This window comes from Thamnophis sirtalis, unplaced genomic scaffold, assembly GCF_051295495.1.
Source record: "Thamnophis sirtalis isolate CommonGarterSnake01/CBP01778 unplaced genomic scaffold, rThaSir2_p1.2 scaffold_5, whole genome shotgun sequence".
Taxonomy (NCBI): domain Eukaryota; kingdom Metazoa; phylum Chordata; class Lepidosauria; order Squamata; family Natricidae; genus Thamnophis; species Thamnophis sirtalis.
The window spans coordinates 132,409,721-132,437,691 of NW_028261385.1; the positions used below are offsets into that span (position 1 = coordinate 132,409,721).

General features: G+C 38.6%; 1 protein-coding gene across 2 annotated transcripts in view; it reads left to right on the top strand.

The window, feature by feature from the left end:
* Window positions 1-1,686: 1,686 nt before the first annotated feature.
* Window positions 1,687-27,971, top strand: part of COG6 (component of oligomeric golgi complex 6) — a 38,231-nt gene continuing 11,946 nt past the window's right edge. Inside the window, exons 1-16 of one of the 2 annotated variants that reach the window (XM_087716926.1) lie at window positions 1,687-1,900; window positions 5,530-5,673; window positions 6,503-6,574; window positions 7,010-7,068; window positions 8,904-9,015; window positions 10,324-10,406; window positions 10,591-10,661; window positions 11,799-11,892; window positions 16,175-16,303; window positions 16,863-16,954; window positions 17,614-17,678; window positions 17,975-18,066; window positions 20,607-20,724; window positions 21,721-21,852; window positions 23,661-23,828; window positions 26,349-26,456. In XM_087716926.1, coding sequence (XP_087573052.1) covers window positions 1,727-1,900; window positions 5,530-5,673; window positions 6,503-6,574; window positions 7,010-7,068; window positions 8,904-9,015; window positions 10,324-10,406; window positions 10,591-10,661; window positions 11,799-11,892; window positions 16,175-16,303; window positions 16,863-16,954; window positions 17,614-17,678; window positions 17,975-18,066; window positions 20,607-20,724; window positions 21,721-21,852; window positions 23,661-23,828; window positions 26,349-26,456 — 1,713 coding nt within the window. In that variant the 5' untranslated portion in view covers window positions 1,687-1,726. The remainder of the gene's footprint in view (window positions 1,901-5,529; window positions 5,674-6,502; window positions 6,575-7,009; window positions 7,069-8,903; window positions 9,016-10,323; window positions 10,407-10,590; window positions 10,662-11,798; window positions 11,893-16,174; window positions 16,304-16,862; window positions 16,955-17,613; window positions 17,679-17,974; window positions 18,067-20,606; window positions 20,725-21,720; window positions 21,853-23,660; window positions 23,829-26,348; window positions 26,457-27,971) is intronic. The other variant, XM_087716925.1, reaches the window with a different exon arrangement.

Genomic DNA, 27,971 nt, shown 5'->3' on the forward strand with positions numbered 1-27,971 from the left:
ATCTCTCAGATCCAACAGTGTAACTCTTTAGTTCCCAATTACTTATCTGTCCATATTTATAAGATCCGTGTTGAATTTTATCTCCCACTCTTGTCAGCCAATTACTTTTCTGCGTGACAGAATTCACAACGTTGAAGAATCAAATAAGTCATCTCCTACTGTAATCGTCAAAGTTTTAGATATCATCTTTTTAGAAAACCTCTCTTTCCCCCATGCAATATGGGAGACGGAGAGTATCATAATGTTTTAAAATACTTTGAAAATGTTATAGAAATGTATATACATTTTGTATGATCATAACTTTTCCATCTTTCAAAGGATCTATGCTTTTCAATTAAGCAAAATAGCATTGCTTTGGTATAAGAGACTGGGTTTTAGATTTCTAAAAACCAGTGTTTATTTACGGTATTCTGAGCAACTTTTGTCCCAGTTGTGCAATTTGTACAATTGAACAACTACTTTGGTAATTTTGGAGATTGTTTATCTTCATCAAACAATATAATCTTGTCACAAATATAGCTCGTAACCTGCCATAGATAAGATAGATACGAATCATCTTTCTCCATCTCCCAAGAGGTTTCTGATGTTAAGAGGTTTCTGATGTCATCATTCTTCTTTGAGTAAAAAGATGTTGGGGACTTGAAAGTTTGTGGTTATAGATAATAGAGGCAATGCAAAAATATAGATCCCACCACTAAGCCTGTTATGATAGAATTAAGTCTTGTGACAAACTATTGCTATAAAATTACTTGCCAAATCACAGCAGGTGGCAGCACCTTGCCAACTTCAGCTAAGCAGAAAAAAAAAAAGCTAAACATCATAATATCTACATAGGAAACTACCAGGAATTCCCATAGCTATAAACTACACTAGAGAAAGAAAACAAATGACAAGAAAACTACATGTTGTGTCGGTTGAATCACCTGGAATTCGGATGAACTAGGAATGTTATTAACAAGAACCAACATTTGTCAAATGGTGCTCAAATTTGAATTATTTCATGCATGTAATCCAATTACTGAATTTTGAAGAAGGAGGAAAATCACACACCGAAAAGGAGGAAAATCTGAATTCTGCCCTACCAAAAATCAGAGTTAAATACAGGTAGTCCTCGACTTACAACCACAACTGAGGCTAAATGAGAAATTTGTTAAATGAGTTTTGCCCCACTTTACAACTTTTTTGCCACGTTTGTTAAGTGAATCACTGCAGTTGTTAAATCAGTAACCTGGTTGTTAAGTGAATCTGACTTCTCCATTGACTTTGATGATCGGTAGATCGCAAAAGGTAGTGACATAACCCCGGGACACAGCAACCGCCATAAATATGAGCCAGTTATCAAGCATCTGAATGTAAATCTTGGGACCATGGGGATGTTGCAATGGTCATAAGTGTGAAAAAGGGTCATATAAGTCGTAGTAACTACGAACGGTCACTAAATGAATTGTTGTAATTCGAGGACTACCTGTATCTCCTGGATGCAAGATCCCTATTAATGTGATAATTCATTATTGCGATGAAAGCGAGGAGCAAAAGGTGCGTTTTAATTGTCCTAATCACGAAAAAGCAAAGCTTCCCTCTGACTCCTATGAGGCGCCTAGTCGAGAGAGAGATGGGGGGGAGGAACTACACTTCTTGGGCAGAGGAGAGGAGGGAATCTGTGCGTCGACGCACCTTGTCCGAGTCCCGGTGCTGCCTTCGCCACCACGGCAGTTTCGGGACGAAAATGGCGGCAGTATCCGAAGAACACCTGCCACCGCGTTCATTCACGGCTGGGGCTGCTGCTTCGGCTATCCCTACGACGGGGGGTTTATCTCAGGGGCCGCCCGGCGGAGCCGGCGCCAACCCGCTGTCCCGCAAGCTCCGCAAAGTGCTAGAGACGCGGTTGGAAGCGGACAAAGTAAGTCAGGTTGATTCGTCGCCTCCCGTTTTCTCCCTTTCCTTCCACCTTTCTGAAAAAATAAAGCCGGCTCTGTCTCGGCTAAAAGGCAGAGGACAGAAAAACAGGCCCTAGCTGGCTATATTGAGCTTCCATCATCCCCAGCGAGTGTGCTGCTTCAGGGCAAGATGGGTGCTGTAACTGAATACACTGGAAAGGGCTAGTTTTTATTTAGTTAGTTAGTTTGTCACTCATGTACAATAGAATAGAATTCTTTATTGGCCAAGTGTGATTGGACACACAAGGAATTTGTCTTTGGTGTATATGCTCTCAGTGTACATAAAAAGACAAGATACATTCGTCAAGAATCATAAGGTACAGTACTTAATGATAGTCATAGAGTACAAATAAGCAACCAGGAAATAATCAATATCAACCATAAGGATTCAAGCAACAAAGTTACAGTCCTGCAGTCATAAGCAAGATAACAGGAAGAATAAACATGAATAACAACACAGAAAATGGGTACAAATAAATGGGTACTGTAGGACAGTACAAGGATTCCCTGTGATTCAACCCGGATGTGGATAGAAATGTAAGATATTCACTTCAAAAACCCACCATGGATCTATGAGCTAAGTTCTGCACCAGCACCACTGTGTTATTTGACACCCAGAAATTGCTGCCTACATGCCCTGTACCCATTTTTCCCAAAGGATTAGATCTGAGAATTGAATCCCACAGTGATTATTTAAAACTTGTGAATTTGTTCATGGCATAGCTGCAGTTTAAGTATATGACGGGAAAGTGAAATGTACAGGTGAGCAGTGTGGAAACTGGCTGTTCTTAAAAGCATGTTCTGAAGATTTTTCCATTGGATTGTATCTGTGATGACTTATACTCACATGATGTGTATTATAATTTGATGCTGCATTTATCAAGTGCTTTTCTCAGGAACCATCTGTGAAATGTATTAGTGAATTAAATGCAATTCGCAGGATTATTAGCCAAATCATAATGTGTGACATGGCCCGATTATTATAGTAAAGTAAAACGGAGGTTCTTGCTTACTGAAAGAACCATGGGCAGTCTGTGGTCCATGGATCATACAGTCCCTAGATCGATGTTTGTCTTCCTTAGAGCATCTTCTCTCAGATTACGCTACAATATGTGGTACCAAAATGCTGAAATATGGATATGTGCTTTTTGAGTTGCATGAGGAAGGATGGAAGAAGCTAAATCTATATGTTATATCTCTAGAAGGTTTGACATACTTTTAAAAAAGTTTTAGAACATCCTGCAAACTAGAAATATCCATCTCACTTCCTCACGTAAACTGCCACATCAGCTGTAGTCTAAAGAATGATCAATAAAATTTCAACAAATGTGGTTATGGGGTCTAGTGGTTGAGGTAACCAGGCTAGAAACTTGGAGACTATGCATTCTACTTCTGTCTTAGCCATGAAAGCCACTGGCCTCTTTCATGGCCTCTTCACAGGGTTGTTGTTGTGGGAAAATAGGAGGAAGAAGGATTATTATACAGGTAGTCCTTGACTCACAGCTGTTCATTTAGTGATTGTTTGAAACTACAACAGCACTAAAAAAGAAATGTATGACCATTTTCACACTAAAACCAAGCATCCCCATGGTTACATCCTCCGAATTCAGCTACTAGGCAACTGATTCATATTTATGATGGTTGCAGTGTCTCAGGATCATGTGATCATGTTTTGTGATACTCTGACAAGCAAAGTCACAGAGAAAGCCAGATTCACTTAACAACCATGTTATTAGCTTAACAGTTGCAGTGATTCACTTAACAACTGTGGCAAGAAAGGTCGTAAAATGGGGCAAGCCTCACTTAACAAATGTCTCACTTAGTAATAGAAATGTTGCCCTCAATTGTCACATCATGTGACTTGCATCACATTGAACGTCACAGAATCACTGCTACATATTGGTCTCCAAAAATAGTTGAATAGTTCAGATAGATGGATATGAATTAAAATCCTCTGTGATATCAATACAGTATAGCAAAAATGGTTCGTCTGTTTTATGATGGTGTTTTGAGAAATCCAAGCCACAAATTCTTAACACATCCTAAAGTTTTTATATGTAAATTCCTCTGGTGCTGTATTAGATTAAAGTTTATGTTAATGGTTGTTATAAAATGCGTAGCACAATGTTTTTTGAATGGCAAAATTATGGATTTAAGGCATGCTTTATGGATTGGGAGGGTTAACATAGACACTCATAATTTATAACCACAGTTTATAACTGTGGCAACAGATTACAGTGAAAAAAGTTCCTTGGGACTACTTTGGGGCCCAAACCATGCATTTAAGACATGAATACTGTATCCTCATATTATGCATTTAGGCTATAAAATTCCATTCTTTGTTTACAGTCATCGTATTAAATGTATTATAGAATAATTGATTTTTTTCCTTAACGCTGACCCAAAAAAACCATCCTCAAGTTTATTTCAACATCTGCTGATTAGTGCAAAAATATAAAGAAGGAAGATCTTTATGTGTTCTTAAATGTATACAGATACTTTACAAAAGAAACTCACCTCTCTACAAACAGGTGGCATTATCAGCCTTGAATCTGCTTCATAAAAGATGTATAAAAGGCTGTATTTTGTGAGGCATGGATCTTCACAATTAGTATGCACAGTCACAAAAATATTTTAAATTGCTGGTCTATTTCATGTTCACAGATTTAGTGATGCTGCTATGCTACCAGAGTTAGGTGTGAAGCATACACACAGTATTTATAGCAACAGATAACATCTATTATTTAATCATAACTCACAAGTGTGAGTACAAACTGCATTGTGAAATCATAGATCTTGTGATGTATATGATTTGTTAGCAAGGAGGACCTCTGTGAGAAAGCAGGTTTTAAGTTATGAAACTGCTTTTTAATATTTGTATCGCAATAAGAGAAGAACAGAGTTGGAAGGTTGGACCTTGGACATCTTCTAGTCCAACCCTTTGCTTAGGCAGGAAACCCTATACCATTTCAAACAAATGGTTGTCCAATCTCTTCTTTAAAATTTCCAGTGTTGGAGTATTCACAACCTCTGGAGGCAAGTTGCTCCACTGATTAATTGTTCTAGCTGTCAGGAAATTTCTCCTTAGTTTTAGGAGAAAAAAGCATTTAGAAATGCTTTTTCCTGCCCTTTGAACTGCACTAAAGCTGTTCTCTACAGCAGAGATTCCCCTGTAGTTCCTCTGGGGTCATGGGGACCAGAAGGCCTGCAGATGTTGCCTCAGTGCCTACCATAAATTTCTGCCATAGCTAATTTTTTTGTTTGTGACTGGTTAGAGCCATGTTTCAAGTGGCAAAAAATTGCTCATGGTAAATGTAATTCCCACAACATGCTCCTAAGATATGTTAAAAAGCCAAACTATTAATACTATACCTTATATACAGCATATACTACACTATACTATACTGTGTAGTTTAGTCTATACTTAGAAGTAATTAAATGTGTCATAAAGTGTGTGTTTTATATTTATTTCAAATATTTTGCACTTTTAACATGAACAAATATGGTGACTGAAAACCTAGAACTACGTTCCCCTTAGGGTACGTTTTTATATCTGAATTGTTAACATTGTCTTTATTGCATATTTTTGCAGGAAATGTTAGAAGCGCTCAAGACTCTTTCAGACTTTTTTGTGGAAAACAGCTTGCGTACCAGAAGAAATCTGCGCGGGGATATTGAACATCGTAGTTTAGCTATCAATGAAGAATTTGTCTACATTTTCAAACAAGTGAAAGAGGTATAGAAAAGTATCATGAAACTTACTGAAAAGAATCATTCTCAAGATAACCTCCTCTGGTAGCTGCTATGCTGCAGGTTGTTATATAAATCTACTGTTTTTCTTATGCATTCTTTAACACTTTCTTCAAGTTTTTTTTATTAGATCAGTAGAAAATACAGTTTAATGAAACAATGTGTGTATTATTTGACAAATGTATTCATATAATCAAATTAAAAAGATATAAAATGTAATTATGTTTGAGCTCTCTTTACTCTAACAGGTCACCCATCTCTTTTTCTTCTCCTATAATTTCTCCCATTTGTTCTGGAGGTTCTCAAATTTCTGGAGCAAGTTTCAAGGACTTTAGATGGCAAGGGAAACTTTTCAGTTCTGCTGGCAGAAGTAATATTGAATTTATTGAGAGAAATGGTTGATTCACTGAAATTAATACTGAGTTGAATCTGAAATAATAATGAATTTTATTATTTATTGATTTGAACAAATGTATTAATTATTTTTTTTCTAAACCTAAGTTTTTTGGGGCATGAGGCTCTGATGAAGAAGCTGTAGGCAGTTGGTGCAATGACAAAGAAGCATCATTGCTGTTCTGTCCAAAACCTGTGGTCTTTTAATCTGTATTTAATGTTTTAAATGTTTTAATGTTTAAAACAGATGCAATCTGTTTTTACATTTATAATTTTTAATATGTTTTATTATGTTGTAAGCAGCCTAGAGTTGCCTCAGTTTGCAAAAAGGGCAGTGTATACATTTAATAAATAAATATTTTAGGCCATCTGTCATAATGTATATTTGTAATGTTATAATGTGTATTTCTATGCAATTTCAGGAGCTTGAAAACATCAGTGAAGATGTGCAATTAATGAGCAATTGCTGCCAGGATATGACTAATCACTTGAAGGTATTGTACAGGTGTTGGGGAAATTGCACATTTTTTCCCCTCTGGAAATGTTACTTTCAAACAACACATTGCACAGAGTGTTTTTTAATGGGACTGTAAAGATTGTTCAGGTGCTAAAACATTTGCATGAAACAAAATATTGATGCATTTTTTGAAGCAGCTCTATAATGTACCTGAGTCTGTTCCAGAATAATCCTCTCTTTAGCCTGGCAACATTAAACTTGTTTCATGTTAAGAAAGCAATATATGTTTGATATATACATATATATTTTTTAAAAGGCTCACCCTGTGTCCCAGTCAGTGAGAGGAAACAGGAAATTTTAGACTCTTTAAATTGCCCTTCTACTCATTCTTACCATAGTTAAGTAATATATATTTAAAAGTTAAACTAAGTCGTTAATAGCAACTTATTTTAATCATCCATATGTCTTCCAGGCAACTAAGGAGCAAACTCAGGATTTGATTGTCAAAACAACAAAACTTCAAGCAGAGAGGTAAACGTTTTCCCCTTAAGATAAATGATAATGGTGTTGTGGATTCCATCATTCACTTTTTATTCTGAATAATAATCTCCTTAGGGCTACTTTATGTTGCTATATTAGGTGCAGCAATCTCTCAGATAGTTTCTAGAGAAATAATTTCCACTATGTGATATGGTAAGATGTTAGTGCATCCTGAACATCTACTAGCTCTGCTTTTATCTTTGAATTTAGGCAATAGGTTTAAAAAATGGATGTCACATGAGAAGGAAATAAAATGGTTTCAAAGCTTCATTTATTAACTGCATTTCTAAATTTCACAGAAGATGAATCTTTGTAGATATTTCACAAAATAGAGAAAAATCAATAAAATACAAGGCCATTAAGTTCTAAAACCTAAAACTAGCATTAAAGCAGTTTTGGAATAAAACCAAAACATAAGCCAGCATGTATGCAATGATATAAAATATGATTTACAGCAGTGTTATTGTATGTAGGAAGACTAAAAAGAATCTAATATTCAATCAAAAGGCCACAATCCAAATTTCAACTAGGCCTTTCTGGGAATTCCATTCTATTCTATATATATATTGCTCTATACTGATTTTTTTAAATCCGAAAATCATATACAAAGTATGTTCTGATATGAAGTCCCTCCATTTATTGGGCTTTACCCTTCCGAAAAAATGACTCTTGCACTTTTAAGTACAAGTACATAAGTGGTAAATCCTTGTGTGTGTTTCAAAATTTGTGGATTTTTTGTGCCGAGTAATTAGATATAAACTTAAGGCTGGTTGAACAATCATAAACTGGCAAATATTTCCAGACATTCAGTTTTCAGTGTATTAATCAGCTGCTTTCTCCTATTGGTTCATGGAGTTCTTCCTCACATCTGCTGTTTTAAGACACATATATACATTTTTTGCTATATATCATTTTTAAGTAGATAAAATGTCTGTATTCTGGATGTCTATGTCTCTTTTAACAAATGATAAAATTGAAAAAATGTTGAACTTATTTTACGTTAAACACTTTTGAAAATAGAAGGCATCAGTTGACATCAGATCCTGATGATTTCTGAACCCTTGGAAGAGTTCTTTTCCAAGCACAGAGGAGAGATGACATACTTTCATGGGGTTGCAAAAATGAAGCTCAAATCCTGATGAATTGAATTTCTGTTTCTGCATCCCTTGGGAAAAATTTCCTTCTGTGTACAAAGGAAAAATGACATCCTTCTGTGGATTGCAGAAATCAAGCTCAGATTCTGATGAGTTCCATTTCTGTACTCCCCACTGAAGGAGTTCCTTTCCATGCACGATAAAGGCAGCATGATAGATAGAGGCTGCATAGATATAAAGTGGGTAGTGTGCCTTGGGGTGGGGTGGGAGGCCTGGCACAGCCCACATTCAAGTGTGTATCCCTCAGAAGCTAAAAATCAGAAGCAGGGTTCCTCATTCCCCCACCCCAGGCACTGCATGCTCCTTATTTGGGATTCTGCTTAACAACTTGAAATCACTTAAGAACTGCAAACACTACTGTTGGATTTGCAATCATTGAGTGAAGCAGCCACATGGGCGTTTAAGTGAGATTGACACAGACAGACTTCCTGTGTCATCTCATTTAATAACCACTTCGCTCAACAACCAAGATTCTGGACTCAGTTTTGGTTGCAAGTCAAAGACTATCTGTAAGCTCCTACTTCCCCTTATGTCCATCCCCTTTTCTTTTTCTTCCTGTTCTGAAGATAAAAGTGCACCCTCTAAGACTTTTCTGTTTGAATGGCTGCCAGATCCTAAGCTTATGAGAAACAAATTATAATGGTCATGAACGGAATCAATTTTTTATTGCAGCCAAAGGTTAGAATTAAAAGCACAAATAGCAGATGCTTTCATAGCAGAATTCCAACTTTCTCCAGAGGAGATGAACGTCCTTCGATGCACCAGAGATGGGACAGTTACTGAAGTAAGCATCCTAAAATACATAACAGTAACCTTATTTAACATATTGAATCAGACTTCCTTTTCTGATCACCATTTTCTCTTTGGATAATATGAATAATTGTGCTACTTGCAGGAAAACCATCCAAAGCAGATATATAAGGATGGAGTTTTTAGAAAAGAATTCTACCCTTTGCAAAGATTCTGGCTGGAAGAGCCTACATAAAAGAATCTTCCGTAATTCAGAGATGGGAGTAGTTAGGAAGTGTTCATAACATGAGAATGGATTATAATCATTGGTGAAGAGAAGGGCCATGACTGAAATTCGCAATGTCCACTTGTGGAAGTGGTGAAAATAGCTTGATACTACATAATACTGTTTAGCTTAGAAATAATTGTTTAGATTGTAATTGCCCACTGCTCAACTGGGTAATATTGTCTCTTCTCTTTCCTGTTGCTAGTCCGTCGTGCCTAATAAAATAATCAGCTTCTAACAGAGGCTGGTGTCGAAACAAAGGGAAGCTGTTCTCCTTAGCAAACAGCAATAAAATGCTATGGTATGCTTAACCTTTAGCCACAGTAGCAAATAATACGGTACAAAGGAAGTATGTGCTGCACTGCAATCTTTATTTCAAACTATAAAACTCTGGCTCAATGTAGCCTATTTGGAACACAACACTGAACAGGTCTGGAATGAGCGAAGTCAATTTGCTTTGGTTTCTAAATTGTATGTTTTTGAATGATTGTTCTGAGTTCACAGTCACTCAGTATATAATGAGATGGTGTCTTCCTTACAGTCTCTCGCATTTGAAGAACCTGTTTCCAAAGGGAGCAAAACCAATGAAGACTTGATGGCACTTGCCACTTATGAGCAGATTACACACAGATACAGAATTTGTATAGACAATTATAATGATATATGGAAATTGTTCTTTATTTTCTTCTCTTAGACAATGCATATATTGCCATTACTATTTTTAAAAAAGGGAACAAAACCAATATATTTTTATCACCATCAAAAGTAAAAACATTAAACACATTTCAGATCCTCTGTGTATGAAGCTGTCTCTCTATGTTATGAATATGCAAAATGTTTCAAGTTTAAACCCACCTGAATTTGTAATACCGTTTTGTGTTTTAAATGCTACACTGCAAGCATGAAACAGCAGTCCCCAAATTTCAAGCCAGCTGGGGATGAATTCTGAAAGTTGTAGTCCCAATACAAGTACCAAGTGTGCTGCAGTATGATTATCTGAATGTACAATAGCTATGTAAACAAAGTTAGTTGGAGTAAAATATCACAGCTTTTAATTTTGAACTTTTTTTATTAAAGCATTTCTTTAAAGTATTGAGACGAATAAAGCAAATTCACAATGATGTCAAGATTCTTCTGCGCACCAGTCAACAAAGATCAGGGTGAGTTCACACTGTATAAAGCAACTGGGACCATCAACTAAGTAAAACCTCATAAATTGAGTTGTTAACATATTGAGATTTATATTGGAAAATAAAAACATGAAGACAAGTGTAAAGCCATCCAGGTTTAGATGTTTTTGCACTTTTTGTAAAGACTTTTGTAAAGAACATGTTAAATTTGCAGGCTGGAGATTATGGAACAGATGGCACTCCTCCAGGAGACTTCTTATGAACAGCTGTATCGTTGGGCCCAAGGTATTGTAGTTATTTTATTTTTTCCCCCATTAAAGTATTCTTTCTTGTAGATGGAGATAGGTGGCTTTTAGAAGTATGTATGGCATGAGTAAATGTAGCTACTACTCTATGCTCAATTTTCTTCAAAATGTATAAGATTGTTAAGGCAGTTTCTGGCAAATCAGTTTGCACTTGCTGGTACCATTATAACACTATTATAATCTGAAATTTGTTTAGGAATCTCAAACGCTACTTTTCTGTACCAAATAATCTACCGAAATTTCAGAGTTTAGAAGTATATGTTCTGTAATCTAAAGAAGGTAGCAATAGCATTTAGACATATACCGTTTCATAGCACTTTACAGCACTCTCTGAGCAGTCCACAATGTTAACATATTGCCCCCAAAAATCTGGGTACTCATTTTACCGATCTCAGAAGGATGGAAGGCTGAGTCTACCTTGAGGCAGTCAGGATTGAACTCCAGACTGTAGGCAGCATTAGCTTGCAATACTGCATTCTGACCACTGTGCCACTGTGCCTTCTTTAAAGAAGATTGTATTTTGATAGTCAGGGATGATTTCCTTGTTTTTAAACAACAGTAGAATTTAAAGCTGCTTTATTGTTCAGGCAGTTCTTAAATATCTGCTTTGTCATTCTTGTAGTTCTCTCATCCTAAAATTGGTGGTTTTTATATTGATGGTTTGTTACTATTGCTTTTCAGCTTGAAGACAATTTGGACATACTCTTCTCCTCTGTCTTCTAGACATGAACAATCACTGCCATTGTGTTTCTCTAAAAAGTCTGGCTTTGTTGACTGTTTGTAGAAAAAGTCTGCATCCCCACTTTGCTTGTTTTATATAGCCATGGTGTTTTCCACAGCTTCTTTGTGGCTCTCTCTGTGTTTCCCATAATAAGTACCCACAGGAAGGGTGGACGACTACTCCTAAATATACAGAGGGCTTCTGCCAGAGTGGCAAAGTACAGTTGTATCTTAACTAGACTTCACCAGGGCAGCTGAATTTAGACTGTGGCTTCTACGAAAGGGCACTATAAAAATGTAATCTTTTCTCTAGGATTCAGTGTTACCAATGAAACGAGGAGAGAAATGTTGTTGAATCCTTACTAATACTGACATCAGACTGTTGGCTTGTTTACAGGTGAATGCAGGGCTTTAACACAAGAAACCTGTGATGTTTCTCCAGTTCTAGCTCAGGCAATGGAAGCTTTGCAAGACAGGCCTGTTCTCTATAAGTAAGTTTCTGCTTTAGTTAAGCACGCAGCATGAATATGTGGAGAAAATTAAGTATGGTGGGATGTATGAGTTTGTGATAAGGTTGGTCTCAATTCTGAGTGACCATTTAGAGAGAATTTATCCAGAATAAGAAGCAAGGGCTACCATTGAGAATATGCATGAATTTGCCAAAGAGCACTGGTAAAATGATTTGAAAGTGATTCAGGCAAATCACCAAAGTCAGTGGGGAAGCCAGCCCAAGTTGTAAGCTCCAGATTGACAGGTAGGGTAGTGGCTGCTGCCAGATAGGGAAGGGAACGACAGGGTTGTGAATGGCGAAGATCAGGAATGATGTTTGAGGTTGCACAAGAGGCACAGGTCAGGAATGTACATGAGGGTGTTGGGCTGTGCAAGAGGTTTGCTCAGAGCGGGTGCAAAGGGGTGCCTAAGAGGCATGGGTTTTGATGTGTGTGTGTGTGTGTGTGTGTGTGTGTGTGCAGGTTGGGAAGAATGCATGGGTGGGCAAGAGGGTATGTAAGGGGTATGGGGGAGGTGCAGTGAGAATTGGGGAGGACTTATTCCTGTCACTTGCAACTTTTCCTGCCCATTGACTTTCTTGGGAGAAGCTATCCGGAAAGGTTGCGAGAGGAGCTCACGGGACTGCAGGATGCTGCAACCAATTGCAACTGTGAACTGTGGCCAAATTGCAATCACATGGCTGTGGACATGCTCAGACAGCCAGAAATCCGTGGACTGGTTGTAACCATTGTTAAGTTCCCTCATAATTTTGAACAATCGCTAAATGAATGATCATAGGTCATAGGTCGAAGACTACTTTTACTGTTAAAGTTGAGGAAAGACTTGAGTTTGTGGGTATTTTATAAAATATTTTTTATTAGTAGGCATAATTGCAGTTACAAACAAGCAACTCCTCTCCTTTGAAGTTACACTGCATATTTCGCTTCTTCCCTTATCCAACCCTTTTCTAATGGCAAATCCAAGTCATTAACTCAGTCATTAATCCATTTTCAGCAGAAAGCCCATACAAGGTTTCCATTGTTTTATAAAAACCCTTATTATCCTCGTCAAACAAGTTAATTTTGAATTTGTTTCTCTTAGGTGGTATTCTGGCTTAATCAATCCTTACTCTGATATTAAAAGGTCATAGGACCTGATCTCTATCTACATCTTCTTCCTTTCATCCTAATGTTTTTTAGACCTCGATAATGCTCTCTTTACAATTTTCATCAAGTTGATCTTTAAGAACCCCTGGTCTCAAACAAGATTCTGCATTTTTTAAATCCAGTAATAGTCCATTGCCTGTTTCTCATCTCTTGACTTGATATTTCTATTCCCTTGCCATTATTTCTGCTTTATTTTTCACCTTAAATTTAATTTGTTTCATTTCTCCATTCAGTTGTCCTGCAGATTCTTCAGAATTATTTTTTCATCTTTCGGATCTCTTTTAAATAATACATTCATGTAAGCAGTTACTGATGCCGTTAATGTAGCTGTAACTTTGTTCCCCAGTTCCTCAAAGATCCTTTGGAATGTCTCAGGTGTAATACCTTGTTCTGTCATCTCTGTTAAGTTTCACTATTTTGCTAGTAGGAGCCATTCCAATTGTGAAAGGGGAAATAAAAGTAAAGACATTTTTCTTTTTCCTTTTCTCTCTCTTTTCTCCAGGCCTGTCAACTAGCGGCTTGCGGGCGGCATATGACCCGTGCAGGCCACATCCACCCCTGCTCTGCAAAGGCAAAAAAACATTGTGATATGTCACAATCTAGCCCACGACATGATTGAGTTTGACACCCCTGTTCCAGATCATTAAACCTATTCAACATTCCATAATTCTTTAGTCAGATGGGCTTTAGCAACTTTCCTTATCTTTTGTTTTGCAAAACTAATCTATTCAAATAGAACTCTTTCCCAGAGAAATACATATTCAGTGTTTTAATTGTTTCAAAAATACTTTGTTCAATAATTCCAGATTCCAGATTCCCTTTGTTTTAAACTTTCTTAGTTTAAACTCTTGGCAGGCTTTTCGTTTTTAATTATTTTTAAATCCTTTAAATCAGTGTTTCTCAACCTTGACAACTTGAAGTCCACAAGGTTGAGAAACACTGCTTTAAATTGCCGACAATCCCTGCCGATTGCCTCCCTTCGACCGATTAGATCGCACAGATTAGGCCTCCTCCGAGTTCCAGCCGCCAGTCAGTGCCGACTGGCGACTACGCGGAGGAAAGCCTTCTCAGTAGCAGCTCCGACCCTTTGGAACGATCTCCCCGTGGAGATTCGCACTCTCACCACTGTCCAGACCTTCCGCACAGCCCTTAGGACCTGGCTATCCCGTCAGGCCTGGGGATAAGATTCTAATTTGCCCCACCCGAATGTTGAATGAAAGTTGTGTTTTATTGTTTTATTTTTATTTATGCACTGTCTTGTGTTTTTGTTTTGCACCCCCCTTCCCATGTATTGTAAGCCGCCCTGAGTCCCCTCAGGGAAAAGGGCAGCCTATAAATCATAATAAACTACAAACTACAAACTACAAATTGTTTCTTTGTTCTTATCTTTAATCCAAGATAAAGGAACATTCACTGAGTAGTTCGATTACTCTGCTGCTCCAAAAATATTTTAAACTTTAAAAAAATAAATGTCTTCCAAATGTGTTTAAATAAAAGTGTGGAGGGCACAAACCCATGTAGGCTGGCCTGTGGCTGTCTATCCCATGGCTCCTGGCAATCAGACGGATGGGATACCTATGGGCTTCCTTGTGAGAAATAGCCTTTTGGAGCACAAGGGGGCAGTCTTCTGGATTTAATGCTGGGCTACTGGTATTTGCCATCACGCTGTCTTCCCTGTTCATAGAGGCACATCGATTTGCATTCCCCCCCCCCACTTTGGAAGCTGGGATGAATAAGATTTTTTATCTGTAGATCACCCAAAAATAGAAGAAGGAAATGTAAAAGTCAAGAATGATTAATTTAATTTAATTCAATTTAATTAACAGTAAAATGCAGTTAATACGATTACTTCCTAATTATTTCATTTGGTTCCTCTCTGTATGATTACTTTTAGGGATACTTTTTATGGGTCTATATAGGCCGCAACTAAGGCATTCATAGAAATGGCCCAGAAGTCTAATGATGTGGCGTGCATTCTTTATTATTTAGATATTATGAGATATCTTGTGAAAAGAATATAAATATATTTCAGATTTACCACAAGGTGGCAATATTGGAATGTCTACCACAACCATGTCAACAGCTGTCTTATCTTAATGCAATATACCTCACTTGATACATGCCTTGCTGAAAGTGATAGGTATATTCCTTAGGCATCTTAGAAATGAAGATGAATTTCCCCCAGATATATTCCTTAACTTTTGTCCCAAATTGACGTTTCTTCTTACGAAAACCTTCATTTTTAATACTAGAATGTATTCCAGTATTAAAAGTGAAGTTTTTTTTAGGATTCCAAAGGGTAGAAGTGATAATGAGTTTCTCACCAAAACTACAGTCACTTCCCCTTCGGTTCTCCTCATCCATTTCGCAAGAACAATAAGGCATCAGGTTCACATACAGCATACAATGCAGTCATACAAAAAGATAAAGGGACTTGTGCTATTTTTAAAGACTTAATATTTTGAGGTTGAATCAAAGAATAGACTGGCTTGGTTTTTCCAACAGATGCTTTCTGCTGAATTAAAACATAATTACAGTTGGAATTATGGAATTAATATGGAGTTAAAAGTGGAATTGTGTTGTTTATTAATATAAGCATTAATTTATAAAAGTCCCTTCTCTTTTTGTAGCATTCTTTGCTCTTTTAAATGTTTCTTCTGGAGTTGTCCTGGCTATTGCTAGAACAAATAATGGTTACAACTTGTTCCAGTTGGCTTATTATCCACTAATTTAAAGCAAGTAAACAAATCATTTTACTTGTTTTCAGGCAATTTGATAGTGGCCTGAATGCCTATGTTTTCTAGTTTGTGTAATTTCTGTAATTTCCCATCTTATATTGAATCCTAATGAAAATGATAGTTGAAACGGAATAAATAATTTATTTTCTTATGTTTAAAACGTAAGTCGCTGTTTGCATGCTGAAGCATGACAAACAAAAGTATGATTTTTGTGGCCATTAAAAATACGTTGGTGTGGGCATCTGCTGGTAAATTATCTAGTCAGTGGAATTGTATGCATAATAGTCTTGCATTTCCATAAAACAAGGCACTTTGATCACTAAGGAGGGCAACTAAAATGTCCATAACTTGTAAGTCCATATTTTTTTCTCCCATTATAGATATACTCTTGATGAGTTTGGAACAGCCAGAAGAAGTACTGTGGTCCGGGGCTTTATAGATGCTCTTACTAGAGGAGGTCCAGGAGGAACACCTCGACCTATTGAAATGCATTCACACGATCCTTTGAGGTACATTACTTGTGGCATTGCACATTGTATAGCATTAATTACTATTCAAGGTGCTAGTTGTCACCTACAAAGCCCTTCATGGTATTGGATCTGGGTACTTGAGAGACCGCCTGCTGCCAATTACCTCCACCAGGCCAATAAGATCCCATAGATTAGGCCTCCTCCGAATTCCATCTGCCGGCCAATGTCGACTGGCAACTACCCGGAGGAGAGCCTTCTCGGTGGCTGCTCCGACCTTCTGGAACGAACTCCCCGTGGAGATTCGTACCCTCACCACCCTCCAGACCTTCCGCGTAGCCCTTAAGTCCTGGCTGTCCCGACAGGCCTGGGGCTAAAGACTCCAACCCCACTCAAATAGTATGACTGTTGTGCTTTTTTAATGATGTATATTGTCTTCATGTTTGTAACTTGTTTGTCCTTCCCTCCCCCTGAATTGTGAGCCGCCCTGAGTCCCCTCAGGGAAAAGGGCGGCATACAAATAAAGTATCTATCTATCTAAGTATCTATCTATGAAGGAAGCTTCGTTTTTAATATAATGTTGTTGTTTTTTTGGCTTTAGATATGTGGGAGACATGTTGGCTTGGCTGCATCAGGCTACTGCTTCCGAAAAAGAGCACCTGGAGGCTCTCTTGAAACACATAACCACAGAAGGTATCGCAGAAAGCCAAGAATTGTGGGTTTGGGATCTTCCGAGGCAGGAGTCTGAGGAGGGGAATTTCATGAGAGACCGCCTACTGCCAATTACCTCCACTAGGCCAATAAGATCCCATAGATTAGGCCTCCTCCGAATTCCATCAGCCGGTCAATGTCGACTGGCAACTACTCAGAGGAGAGCCTTCTCGGTGGCTGCTCCGACCCTCTTGAACGAACTCCCCATGGAGATTTGTACCCTCACCACCCTCCAGACCTTCCGCATAGCCCTTAAAACCTGGCTATCCCGACAGGCCTGGGGCTAAAGACTTCAACCCCACCCGAATAGTATGACTGTTGTGCTTTTTAACGATGTATTGTCTTCATGTGTGTACTTGTCTTGTCCTTCCCTCCCCCTGAATTGTGAGCCGCCCTGAGTCCCCTCAGGGAAAAGGGCGGCATACAAATAAAGTATATTCTATTCTATTCTATTCATCTGGGGTTTTTTTGTCCTAAAGATTACATATGGGGTGAAGCTATGCGCTGCTGGAAGAATGTGGAATCTTTACCACTTTAGGAGAAGCACTGTTTTGGGGGCAAGACAGTGGCTGCATTTCTTTTTTTTCTAAATGACAGGGATTAACATTCCTATTTTTAATGTGCACTGCTTTTATTTTCAGGAGTGGAAGAAACTATGCAAGAAATAGTTGGGCACATCACAGAAGGGGTTTGCCGGCCACTCAAGGTGAAATGTTTGGTTTTATGAAAGCCCTTGGTATTAAAACTGCATTGGCCCCGTATGTTAAGAAGCAAAGAACAAAAAAGCAGCTTACAAATAATAGCATATTTACTTGCACAAAAAGGAATTTTACTGATTGCTTATTTCCCAAGGAGAATGCACCTTTTATTATGATGTGAAACAAAATTGAATAATGAACGTGGAGTATTTAAAAGGAATACTGTAATCTTAAAATTGTACATTACGTTTTCTTGAAGAGGAAGTGTGTATTTCAACAGTATGTTCTTAAAATGTTTCTTTAGGTTCGAATTGAACAGGTGATTATAGCTGAACCTGGTGCAGTCCTTCTGTATAAAATTTCTAATCTTCTCAAATTTTATCATCACACCATTAGGTAAGCAAACTTTTAAAAGATTGTTTTGGGAAGAACTGGTTGTGTTCAAGGGTTACATTGTAGTATAACAAAGTGCCCCTATACTGCAATGTAATATGTGGCATTGAGAAATGTTGTTACATAGCTTGATGCCATCAGCACTTGGCAGTTTCTGATCATATTTAAACAGTATCAGTGACAATATTGAACTTTATGGAATCTCAATGGATAATCCCATTACATACCTCACTGTTGCCATATACTTCCATCTCCCATTGAATTGGAGCAGAGTTAGTTGCTCCTGGTTCGGATCGGTTCGGGTGAACCAGTAGTGGTTATTGGGCAGGGGTCGCTGAACAAATAGTGACAGCTGGCTGACCACACCCCTGAACTGGCCCATTTAGACACTCGCCCTGCCTTCCGTTTTCGTGCTTTCGGGTGGAGCAGAGGACCACACAGCTTCATCAAATTCCTGCAATGGGTAATTTGAGCGGTGGCAAAGAGAGGCGCCCAGTCAAGCAGGCGGTGGAGCATAGAGCCAGGATGTCGTGCAGGGCCCGCTTCCCTCCACCCAAAGGCAGGAAAACGGAATGCAATAGGAGGAACCCGGATTAGGGTGGGGGCATCGGAACCCTCTGCATGCTGCTGAGGGAGCTGGTGGTAGCCAGAGTGCAAGCCCCGCTGCTTTCCCCCTCCCTTCCTCACTACGCCTTCCTGTTTGTGACCCCTCAGTCTAGACGCACTGCGGGGAGGCGAGGTGAGGGGCATTTCGGGCTGGCGGCGGAGACAATGAACAGTGGCTAAAGCGAGCAAGAGCTCAGCCCAGCCATGTTGAACTTGTAAGAGGAAGAGGTACCTGCCAGAAAAGGAGAGGCGGTGGTTGAATTGGCTGGGGCATAGAGGAGGCCACCTTGAATTCTGGAGGAAAGACATAAAATAAATGTAACAAACAAACAACATTTAGTACTTTCAGGGTTGTTAGGATTGGTGCAGGATCTGTTGATACAATCCAGAATTGTCTTTCTATGGTCCCTTGGGCCACAGTATTGTGACTGCAGGGCACAAGCACACACGTGCAATCCAGGCTCTGCGATTTCCCACAGCTCCCACCGCACCTGGGGGTGTTTGGGGGGTTGCAGCCGGTTCCTCCCCCTCCTTGTCCTGAGTCAGGATTGGGTGAACTTTCTTCCCTCCCTCCCTCCCTGCTTGCACAGTCCAGTGCCTCTGCTTGCATTATTTCCTGTCTCCTACCCTTCCCGTTGTTCTCTGCCCCCCCTCCGCCCCCTACTTGCCCACCAGATTTATAAATACGGATGTGGCCTCCGGGCTGCAAAATTGAATGCTTTGATTCCTTCTAGGAAACTTACAGCTTTTCCACACCCTAAATCCACTGGCGGTCTATTTTGGGGAGTTTTTCACCTCTCTTCCCCCTCCTCCTCTCTCCATTGGAATCCCAAAAAATTTTGCCACCGTTTTGGTGGACGTGGCTTGGTGGGGGAGTGTCATGTGACTGAGTGTGCATAAGTGATTGGCCACACCCACTCAATCACATGCCCCCTGGCCACGCCCGCAGAACCCATAGTAAAAAAATTTAGAACCCACCACTGAACTGGAGATAGGTCTATGTGATTTGGGAAAAGACAGCTTCTCCATGGCCGTCTAGGAGAGGCCTCTAAGAGGAGAATGGTGGGGAGCCCTTAGGCCTCATCTGATAAATTTGGCAAATGGTGTAAAATGTATTCCTGCATCACTGAACAAGACAGACTTTTAGGATGGAGTTTTAGAGAGCTGTTTGACTTAGTGGTTAAAGCACCAGGCTAGAAACCCGGGGACTGTGAATTCAAGTCCTGTCTTAGGCAATGAAAGCCAGCTGGGTGACTTCGGGCCAGTCATTCTGTCTCATCCTATTATATAAGGCTTAGGTGACAATTTCTGGTCAACTGGTCAATTTCTGTCAATTTGGTCAATTTCTGTCGCAACCAATGGATCTACACTTGATCCACACTTGGTTGATCCAGTGGGGTGGGGGGTTGGGGGGAAGCAGACCACGCACTTGGAGGAAAATGCTAAAAAAAAAAGTTTCTCTTGGTTCAGAAATGAAATTCTACCCTGATTATATCCCACTTTTCTTTTTTCTGAGGAGAAAAGGAACTTTATTTTTGACCTAATGAATTTCTGAGGGGGTGGTCATTTGTCTCAGTATCCTTTAAATCTGTTCAAAGATGAGCAGAGTTTGCTTTAGTTTGTGTTTTTTTGCCCTGGCAACTTTCTCCCAGCTTCAGTCATGGTCTTGCTTCATGATGACAAGGTAGTTTCCCAGGGTGAACTTCCTTCTGGCTCTTGAGAAACATCGAAAGGAAGAACTGAGGGGAGAGACAACTTTTCTTTATTGCAAAGCATGACATTTTTAAAATATAAATGGCCTTTTTAAAAAAGCCGCTTCCTAAATGGAATAGTGTGCATGAGTGACATCAGGTTGGCCACACCCACTGTTAATTCCCAAATCAAATAAAATCTCTTATTTCCTGTCTCACACACATACTTTTTATTTTCGATTTCAGTAATATTATAGGAAACAGTGCAGCCATGCTGTTAACTACGATAGAAGAGATGCACCTTTTGAGCAAAAAGATATTCTTCAATAGTTTGAGTCTCCATGCGAGTAAACTGCTGGATAAGGTCTGTTTGAAAAAGAGTTTACATACATATCCTTCTGCTAAATATATAGGGCTACAAAAGGCTAACTTAAGTCTTAGTCACCAACAAATCCTTTGCTCAATAATTTGGGAAACCTGATCTGTGTTTTAGCCCAAACTCGTGTATTATGCATTACATACCTCCGCTTCTTGTGTCAATCAGCACGCTTGTCAGTCACAAGTCTTAGATGTTTTCCAATTCGCTTCTACACTTTAGCTACCATTTTTACAGAGGTAGCACCCATAGCAAGGGCATCTTGGAGTGGGCTGTTTGAAGACGTGCAGAACCTGATTGACTGTCATTGGCAACATGGCTTCCTTTTTTCCACTTCCTTTCAAAGTAGGCGGGAGTTTGAAGGATTGTTGCTGACATATTCAAAGTTGTAATTTCTTTCCCCCAATCTGGAACCTCCTAGATTTCATGTTTGCTTAAATATTTCATATTTGCTTGTCTAGGTCAGGGGTAGTCAACCTTTTTATACCTACCGCCCACTTTTGTATCTCCGGTAGTATTAAAATTTTCTAACCGCCCACCGGTTCCACAGTAATGGTGATTTATAAAGTAAGAAAGTAACTTTACTTTATAAAATTTATAAAGCAGAGTTACAGCAAACCCCTACCGCCCACCATGAAAGCTGGAACACCCACTAGTGGGCGGTAGGGATCAGGTTGACTTACCACTGGTCTAGGTGATGACAGGAGTCTTTGGATTGGAGTAGATTACAAAAATTGTAAATAGACAAGTATGTGTAACCATTTTCATGTTGTATACTCCATTGTCTTCCCAAACTGACATTAGCTGGAAATTATTAGAGTTGAAGCCCAAATCTTTTAAATGACACCAGACTGCAGAACATTGTTCTAATAAACCATAATAGATTCATTTGCGGAGTTTTTGATTGCTATTCTGTTCCTCTGTGTACCTAGGCTTCAATGTAAACACATCTTCTGAACTCAGATATTCTGCTTCCTTTTGTAGGTTGAACTGCCACCTGCAGACCTTGGTCCAAGTCATACACTGAATCAAACACTTGCTCTTCTGCGTGAAGTACTATCATCCCATGACTCTTGTGTTATTCCTTTGGATACTCGTCAAACAGACTTTGGACAAGTAAAGTAATGTTCATTTCATCTTATGTGCATGAACGTAATCAGTGGTTGGAGTAAAAAAAAATTACTACATGTGCGTGGCTTGGTGGGCATGGCCAGGTTGTCATGTGTCTGGGTGGGTACCTCCCATTTTCGGCCCTGCACTTAGCTGGGAGCCAAAACGGGACGCGTGGCGACTCCTGAGTCCCCTTCGGGGAAAAGGGCGGCATAGAAATTTAATAAATTCAATTCAATTCAATTCCTGCAAAGGGCAGGGTAAGGCCACCCAGAGATGGTATTTGCCGGTTCTCTGAACTGGTTAAAATTTCTGCTGCCAGTTCATCTGAACCGGTCAGAACCGGCTGAATACCACCTCTGAATGTAATCCTGCTAATCGCCAACCATTTCACTAAGGATGTGGAAAAGATGGCAGCATTTGTTTCACTATTTCAGATTGTATATGTTACTTATCTCTCAAAAAAGGAAGCTGCCTAAAATTTGATCAGTAATAGTAGTTAATCCTTTCTATAAACTTTGGCTGTATCTGCTAGTCTCACCGAGGAACTAAGTTGAATTAAATGCCCAGCTTGCCACTCTGGCTACAAAAGTAGAGAACAGGCTACTCCAATACTCTAAACTCAGGAAGAGAGCTATAAGCCTATAATACAATACAGGCATTTGTTGATGGATGCTAACTTTTCTAAGCTCATTTTGAAAACTAGAATTAATAACGTATATGATCTTTTTTTCCCTTCAAGAAATAGCCTGTTTTCAAAATTGTTTGAAATACATTTTGCAGATTTGGTTTAACACTCATTTTCTAAAATTCAAGTTCTGTAAGTTGGGCTACAGGTAGTCCTTGACATACGACCAGTCACTTAGCGACTGTTCAAAGTTACAGCAGAACCCCCCTACCCCCAAAGTACTTAAAACCCAGTTCCAGAGTTACAACCACCCCACCCCAGTCAGGTGAGCCTATTTTGAGTGCTTGATCACTGGCCTACACTTATAGGTGTTTGCAGCATCCCGCTATCATCAGCACTGTGATTTAATAGATTTTTTTGGCCAAAAATTGGCATTTCTATTTTTTGGCCAAAACACCTCATAGCGAACAATAGTATTGTTAGTATTCGCTCAACAACCTTAAGATTCACTTAATGGCCAGGGTGATTTTTTTTTAACACCTCAAAACAAGAAATGATAAGATTAGGTCAGACATACGATGATCCGCTATTCAAGTTTTGGAAGAAACATACTGACCCCATTCAGAATGGGGAAAGCCAACTGTCTTAAAAAAGGCAACCTTGGTCGATGTTTGTTGAGTTTTCCAATGGGGGAAACTTTGGCCAGCAGCCTGTGTTGTCTCTGTGCTGAATGAGTAGGCGGTTGTTTTGAACATTTACCTTAAAACTGCATTCTTGCAACTTGAACCGTGCCTCAAGCTCCCCCCCCCCCCCCGAATAGCTTGGACACTGCAAGCCTCACCAACAAGCATCATCCGCTATCTATGTTTTTATCACTTCTGCTTCGGACTGGCTATGCCTACGCAACCTTCCTATGCAACATCCTTTTCTGACATTAACAAATAAAGCATGACTAAATGTAGAAGAGGTTGCATAAGCGGCTGGCAAACACACTGGCTTGAAATGTGGAAATTAGAAGAGCAAATGGCTGGAAGTGCTTATTTATAAGATCTGAAATTGTGTTCAAAGGTCGGCAACCCTCCCCACCCCCCCAGCATTAGCTTCCTTCTTTTGGGGAGTAATAGAATGGGAAAATACCCAAGGGTTGCTCTGAATCAGTTATATTGCTCTTCCTGCTTTCTTCTAGGTCCTGTCTTGTGTGCTGGATCCTCTGTTGCAGATGTGTACTATGTCTGCCAGTAACTTGGGGTCTGCTGACATGGCAACCTTCATGGTGAATTCACTTCATATGATGAAGACAATGCTGGCTCTGTTTGAATTCACAGATAAAAGGCTAGAAATGTTACAATATCAGGTAAATGTCCAAAGTCAATCTTCTGATGTTTTCTTTGCCATTAACCATTAACAGGGAATAAATACAACACAATCTTCTTAAATGTGTGTATCCTCACAGCTTTATATTTAAAGTAAACACTCTGGTGCATGCAGCCACAAAAAAAAAATCATTAATGGGGGTTAAGAACCCCGATGCAGCAACGCAGTGAAACGTAAATTTTATGAGCTATATTTGCAAGCTGCTTTTTTTAAAAAATTGCAGTTGCTATCCAGTGGATAATTTACTAGATGGTTCTTGATTTTTAAACTTTTTATATTATATTATAATTAGATGAAATTCTTAGATTTTTCTAGATCCAGCTGTGAGATGGGTGGGAGGACCAGATATCATTGAACTGTGTTTGGCAATAGATGATTGAATGAAAGAGTTTATCTGGTTATGTCTATCCTACATATTAACTTTACTAAATCACATTTGTAGCAGCCTATTAAGCCGAGATGCAAACAACTTTTTAGCTTGCAGTGCCACGGTTTCTTCCTTCGTTTTAGTCATGATTAAACCAAATGAACCACTATGTCTTAAAAGTTCTGATTAAATGTTTTGTTGACAAACACGCAGTGAAGATTTGGTTTTGGGTGAAAGGAAACCTAGAAGGATCCTGGTGTTATTTCACAGTTAGTACTACAAGATTAGGGCACATCTTCCACTCTTTTCCCCCTTCTTCCAAGTGATTTATCTTCAGTCTCCTGCATTCCAGACTTCGCAGTGCCGAGGTGGCGCAGTGGTTAAATGCAGCACTGCAGGCTACTTCAGCTGACTGCAGTTCTGCAGTTCGGCTGTTCAAATCTCACCGGCTCAGGGTTGACTCAGCCTTCCATCCTTCCGAGGTGGGTAAAATGAGGACCCGGATTGTTGTTGGGGGCGATATGCTGACTCTGTAAACCGCTTAGAGAGGGCTGAAAGCCCTATGAAGCGGTATATAAGTCTAACTGCTATTGCTATTGCTATTCCCTCCTGCCCAACCTTTGAGTAGACAACATCAGAAAGCAAACTTCACATGAGCAATTGGCACCTTGCTTTACTTTTAAGGTGTCAGCCCTTGGGATAGATCGGACTCCAAAAAGGGAGAGTAAGGCTGTACTTTATTGAGATAAAATATAGCAACAGAATCTTTAAAACACAATTACTTTTATGCTTTATTCACCCTGTTATAGCCCAATGAATCAGGAAGAAATCTGCCTGAGATACTTCCATCTTGTTTCCTGGGACTTAAAGAATATTCCTACTGTTTTTGCTTATATAACAGTTCTTGCCTATTACTGTATATAACATTTTTTGCCTATTTTTCTTAAAGTCATCTTCCTGATTCTTTACAATAAGGTACAATAACATTCTCTTAAAAGTCTGACAAGGATTATCTCCCTTCTTATATTAAAAAGAATCTAGGGGGCAGTCTTGAGGGTTTTTTTCTTAACCCCATGGTCTCTTAAAGAGCTAAGCTGATATTTATGTAATGGTGGTTATCTCTGTATTTTACACCTTCTCTGTCTCCTCTCAGCTCCTAATGATACCTGGGCACAGAAAATCCCACCAGCCTCTTTACACCCCAATCTTCCCAATACCATTTTGATCTCCCTCCCCTGATGATGTCAGCAAGGAAACATTGGGGCTTGCCTTTGTCCTGCTCCCACTCCCTCTCCCCCACCAAAATAACCATTTCAGTTTTTACCCAGAAAAAAAGACCCACATTTTGTCCTATATATTGTCTGAAACATACATATTTCAGTCTGGGCTTTGGTTATTTCAAAACAGCTGTTTGATGCACAGAAGAGTTTGCCCTTCCCTAACTTTAATTGTTGTTTCCAAGGTCAGTCAAAATGCAAAGATAGGAAGATACCTATGTAGACAATAGATTCAGCTAACAATTCAGCTAACTAAACTAAGATACTATCCGAACTGAGCCTGTTGTGATATTAAAAACAATAGATATGATGAATATCTACTGAATATCAGTATATGATGATATACTGAATCTGAAACATACTTCCCATACATTTTGGAGAATAGCAGACATTTACAATCTTACATTTATGTTACAAGCTGGACATGCATGGGTTTTGATAAAAATTATGTCCATTAGTGAAAAATACAATTTATCATTTATGTATTCCTCTTATTTCTTCTTTGGCAATTAATTTAACAACATTGTTGAATTTTTTAAATTAAAGAATGTGCATTCTTCATTGATGTTTGCTTCTTCTTCAAACACAGGCCCCAAAAAACTTTACACTATGGAATTAACTTTTTGACTAGTCTGCTTGTGCAAAATGTAATTGCAATACAGGTATAATGATTGAGAGAAAACATAGTACAATTCAAAACACACATAAACTCTAGCTGGGAGATTAAATTTATATATCCATAGACTCATGGCATGTAACTTACACAAACTCATTATCAATTTTTTTTAAATTAATAAATTACATATGATAATTGTAAATATTTTGCAAAGTGAAAAATTCACTTTCTTTATTTTAGATTGAAGCACATTTGGATACCCTTATAAATGAACAAGCGTCTTACATATTAACTAGAGTGGGTCTAAGTTATATTTATAACATGGTACAGCAACACAAGACAGAACAGGTGAGCAATAATTTTGGAAACTATCAATATCAATACTCATATCTGTGTGTGCGCATGTGTGTGTGTGTATGTGTGTGTGTGTGTGTTTTATTTATTTATTTTACAAACATCATTGCGTGAACAGCGTGGCACCTGGGTGTCATATATTCTAATACAAATAAAACTAATAGCATTAGTTATAGTTACAACTTTCAACCAACTTATATGTTTCTAATAGTAATACATATTTATATAAATTTGCAATCTGTCACTATTCAATTATTACATATTTTCTCTAATTATTGCTCTTCTATAAAAGTGTATACACTAATATTCCCCTTTTCTCTTTCTATCTATGTTGTGCTTTTTAATTATGTATTGTTCTTACGTGTTAAATGTTTGTTTCCCCCCCCCTCGAGTTGTAAGCCGCCCTGAGTCCCCCCAGGGAAAAGGGCGGCATATAAATAAACTTTCATAACTCATAACTCATAACTCATATCTCTTTTTTTAACTTTTAATCATATCATCCTTTGTTAAAACCATTTTCTTTCTATCCTATCTAACTTCTAATCATGTCACCTATCTACAAAAAAATGAAAGAAAAAAGAGAGGAAAAGAGAAGCAAATCAAAACAATACCAAAAAATGAAAACTCATCTATCCATCATCTCTTGCCTGCTTCAATACTTTAACTGTTGTGCTTTTTTTCTTTTTGACTTGTCTCCCATATTCCTCGCTAAGATCTTTATCTCTTTCTACATCTGCTTCTTGGCTGTTCAATCTGAGTATATTGCTCATTTCTGACAAATCTCTTTTCATATGTTTTGCCTAACATTTAAGCTTTTCATGTGAATATCTTTAGATTACAAAATATATTCATGGTTAAGAAACCTGCTACCATTCCCATCATCCTACATTTGAGTAACATGTTTGACCATTAGGAATGGTTTATAAGCATAGGTGGAAGATACACCAGTCTTCCTATTCCTGGAAGGAGCCAATGGGAGTATACAGCAAATGGCTCTGTTTCTTAGCTATTTAATAGACAATTATGACGTACAAATACTGAGTAAGTGTTACTGGATTGCTTATTTTTGATTGCATATTTGTGTTACTTGGAAACTCCTATATCTGTTCAGTCAATATTTCCATTCAGTCAGATACCCTGAACTGCAAATGTAAGTCTACTATATTTAGTTGGGATCTAAATAGATACTTCAGAATTCTGGTTTCTTTTTCGTTAGCAGGAAGGATAATTCTTTCTGAAAGCCTTAGTTTCAAAAAGGAGTTGTTATGTGCATGGTTATAATTACATAACATGCAAAACCCACCATACTGTTTCCTTTCATGGCAAGCAAACCCCAGAAAGAGAGTAAGAAATAGTAAGTCAAAGAAATTAAAGGCATGAGGTAAGAAGAAAAAATAGAGCTAAATTTGATTTATACCAACACAATTTATTATCTCCATATTTTTTTCATAGCTGCCAACTATTCTTGTTTGAAGCATATTCATACACATAGTAATATGCTCACCAGTG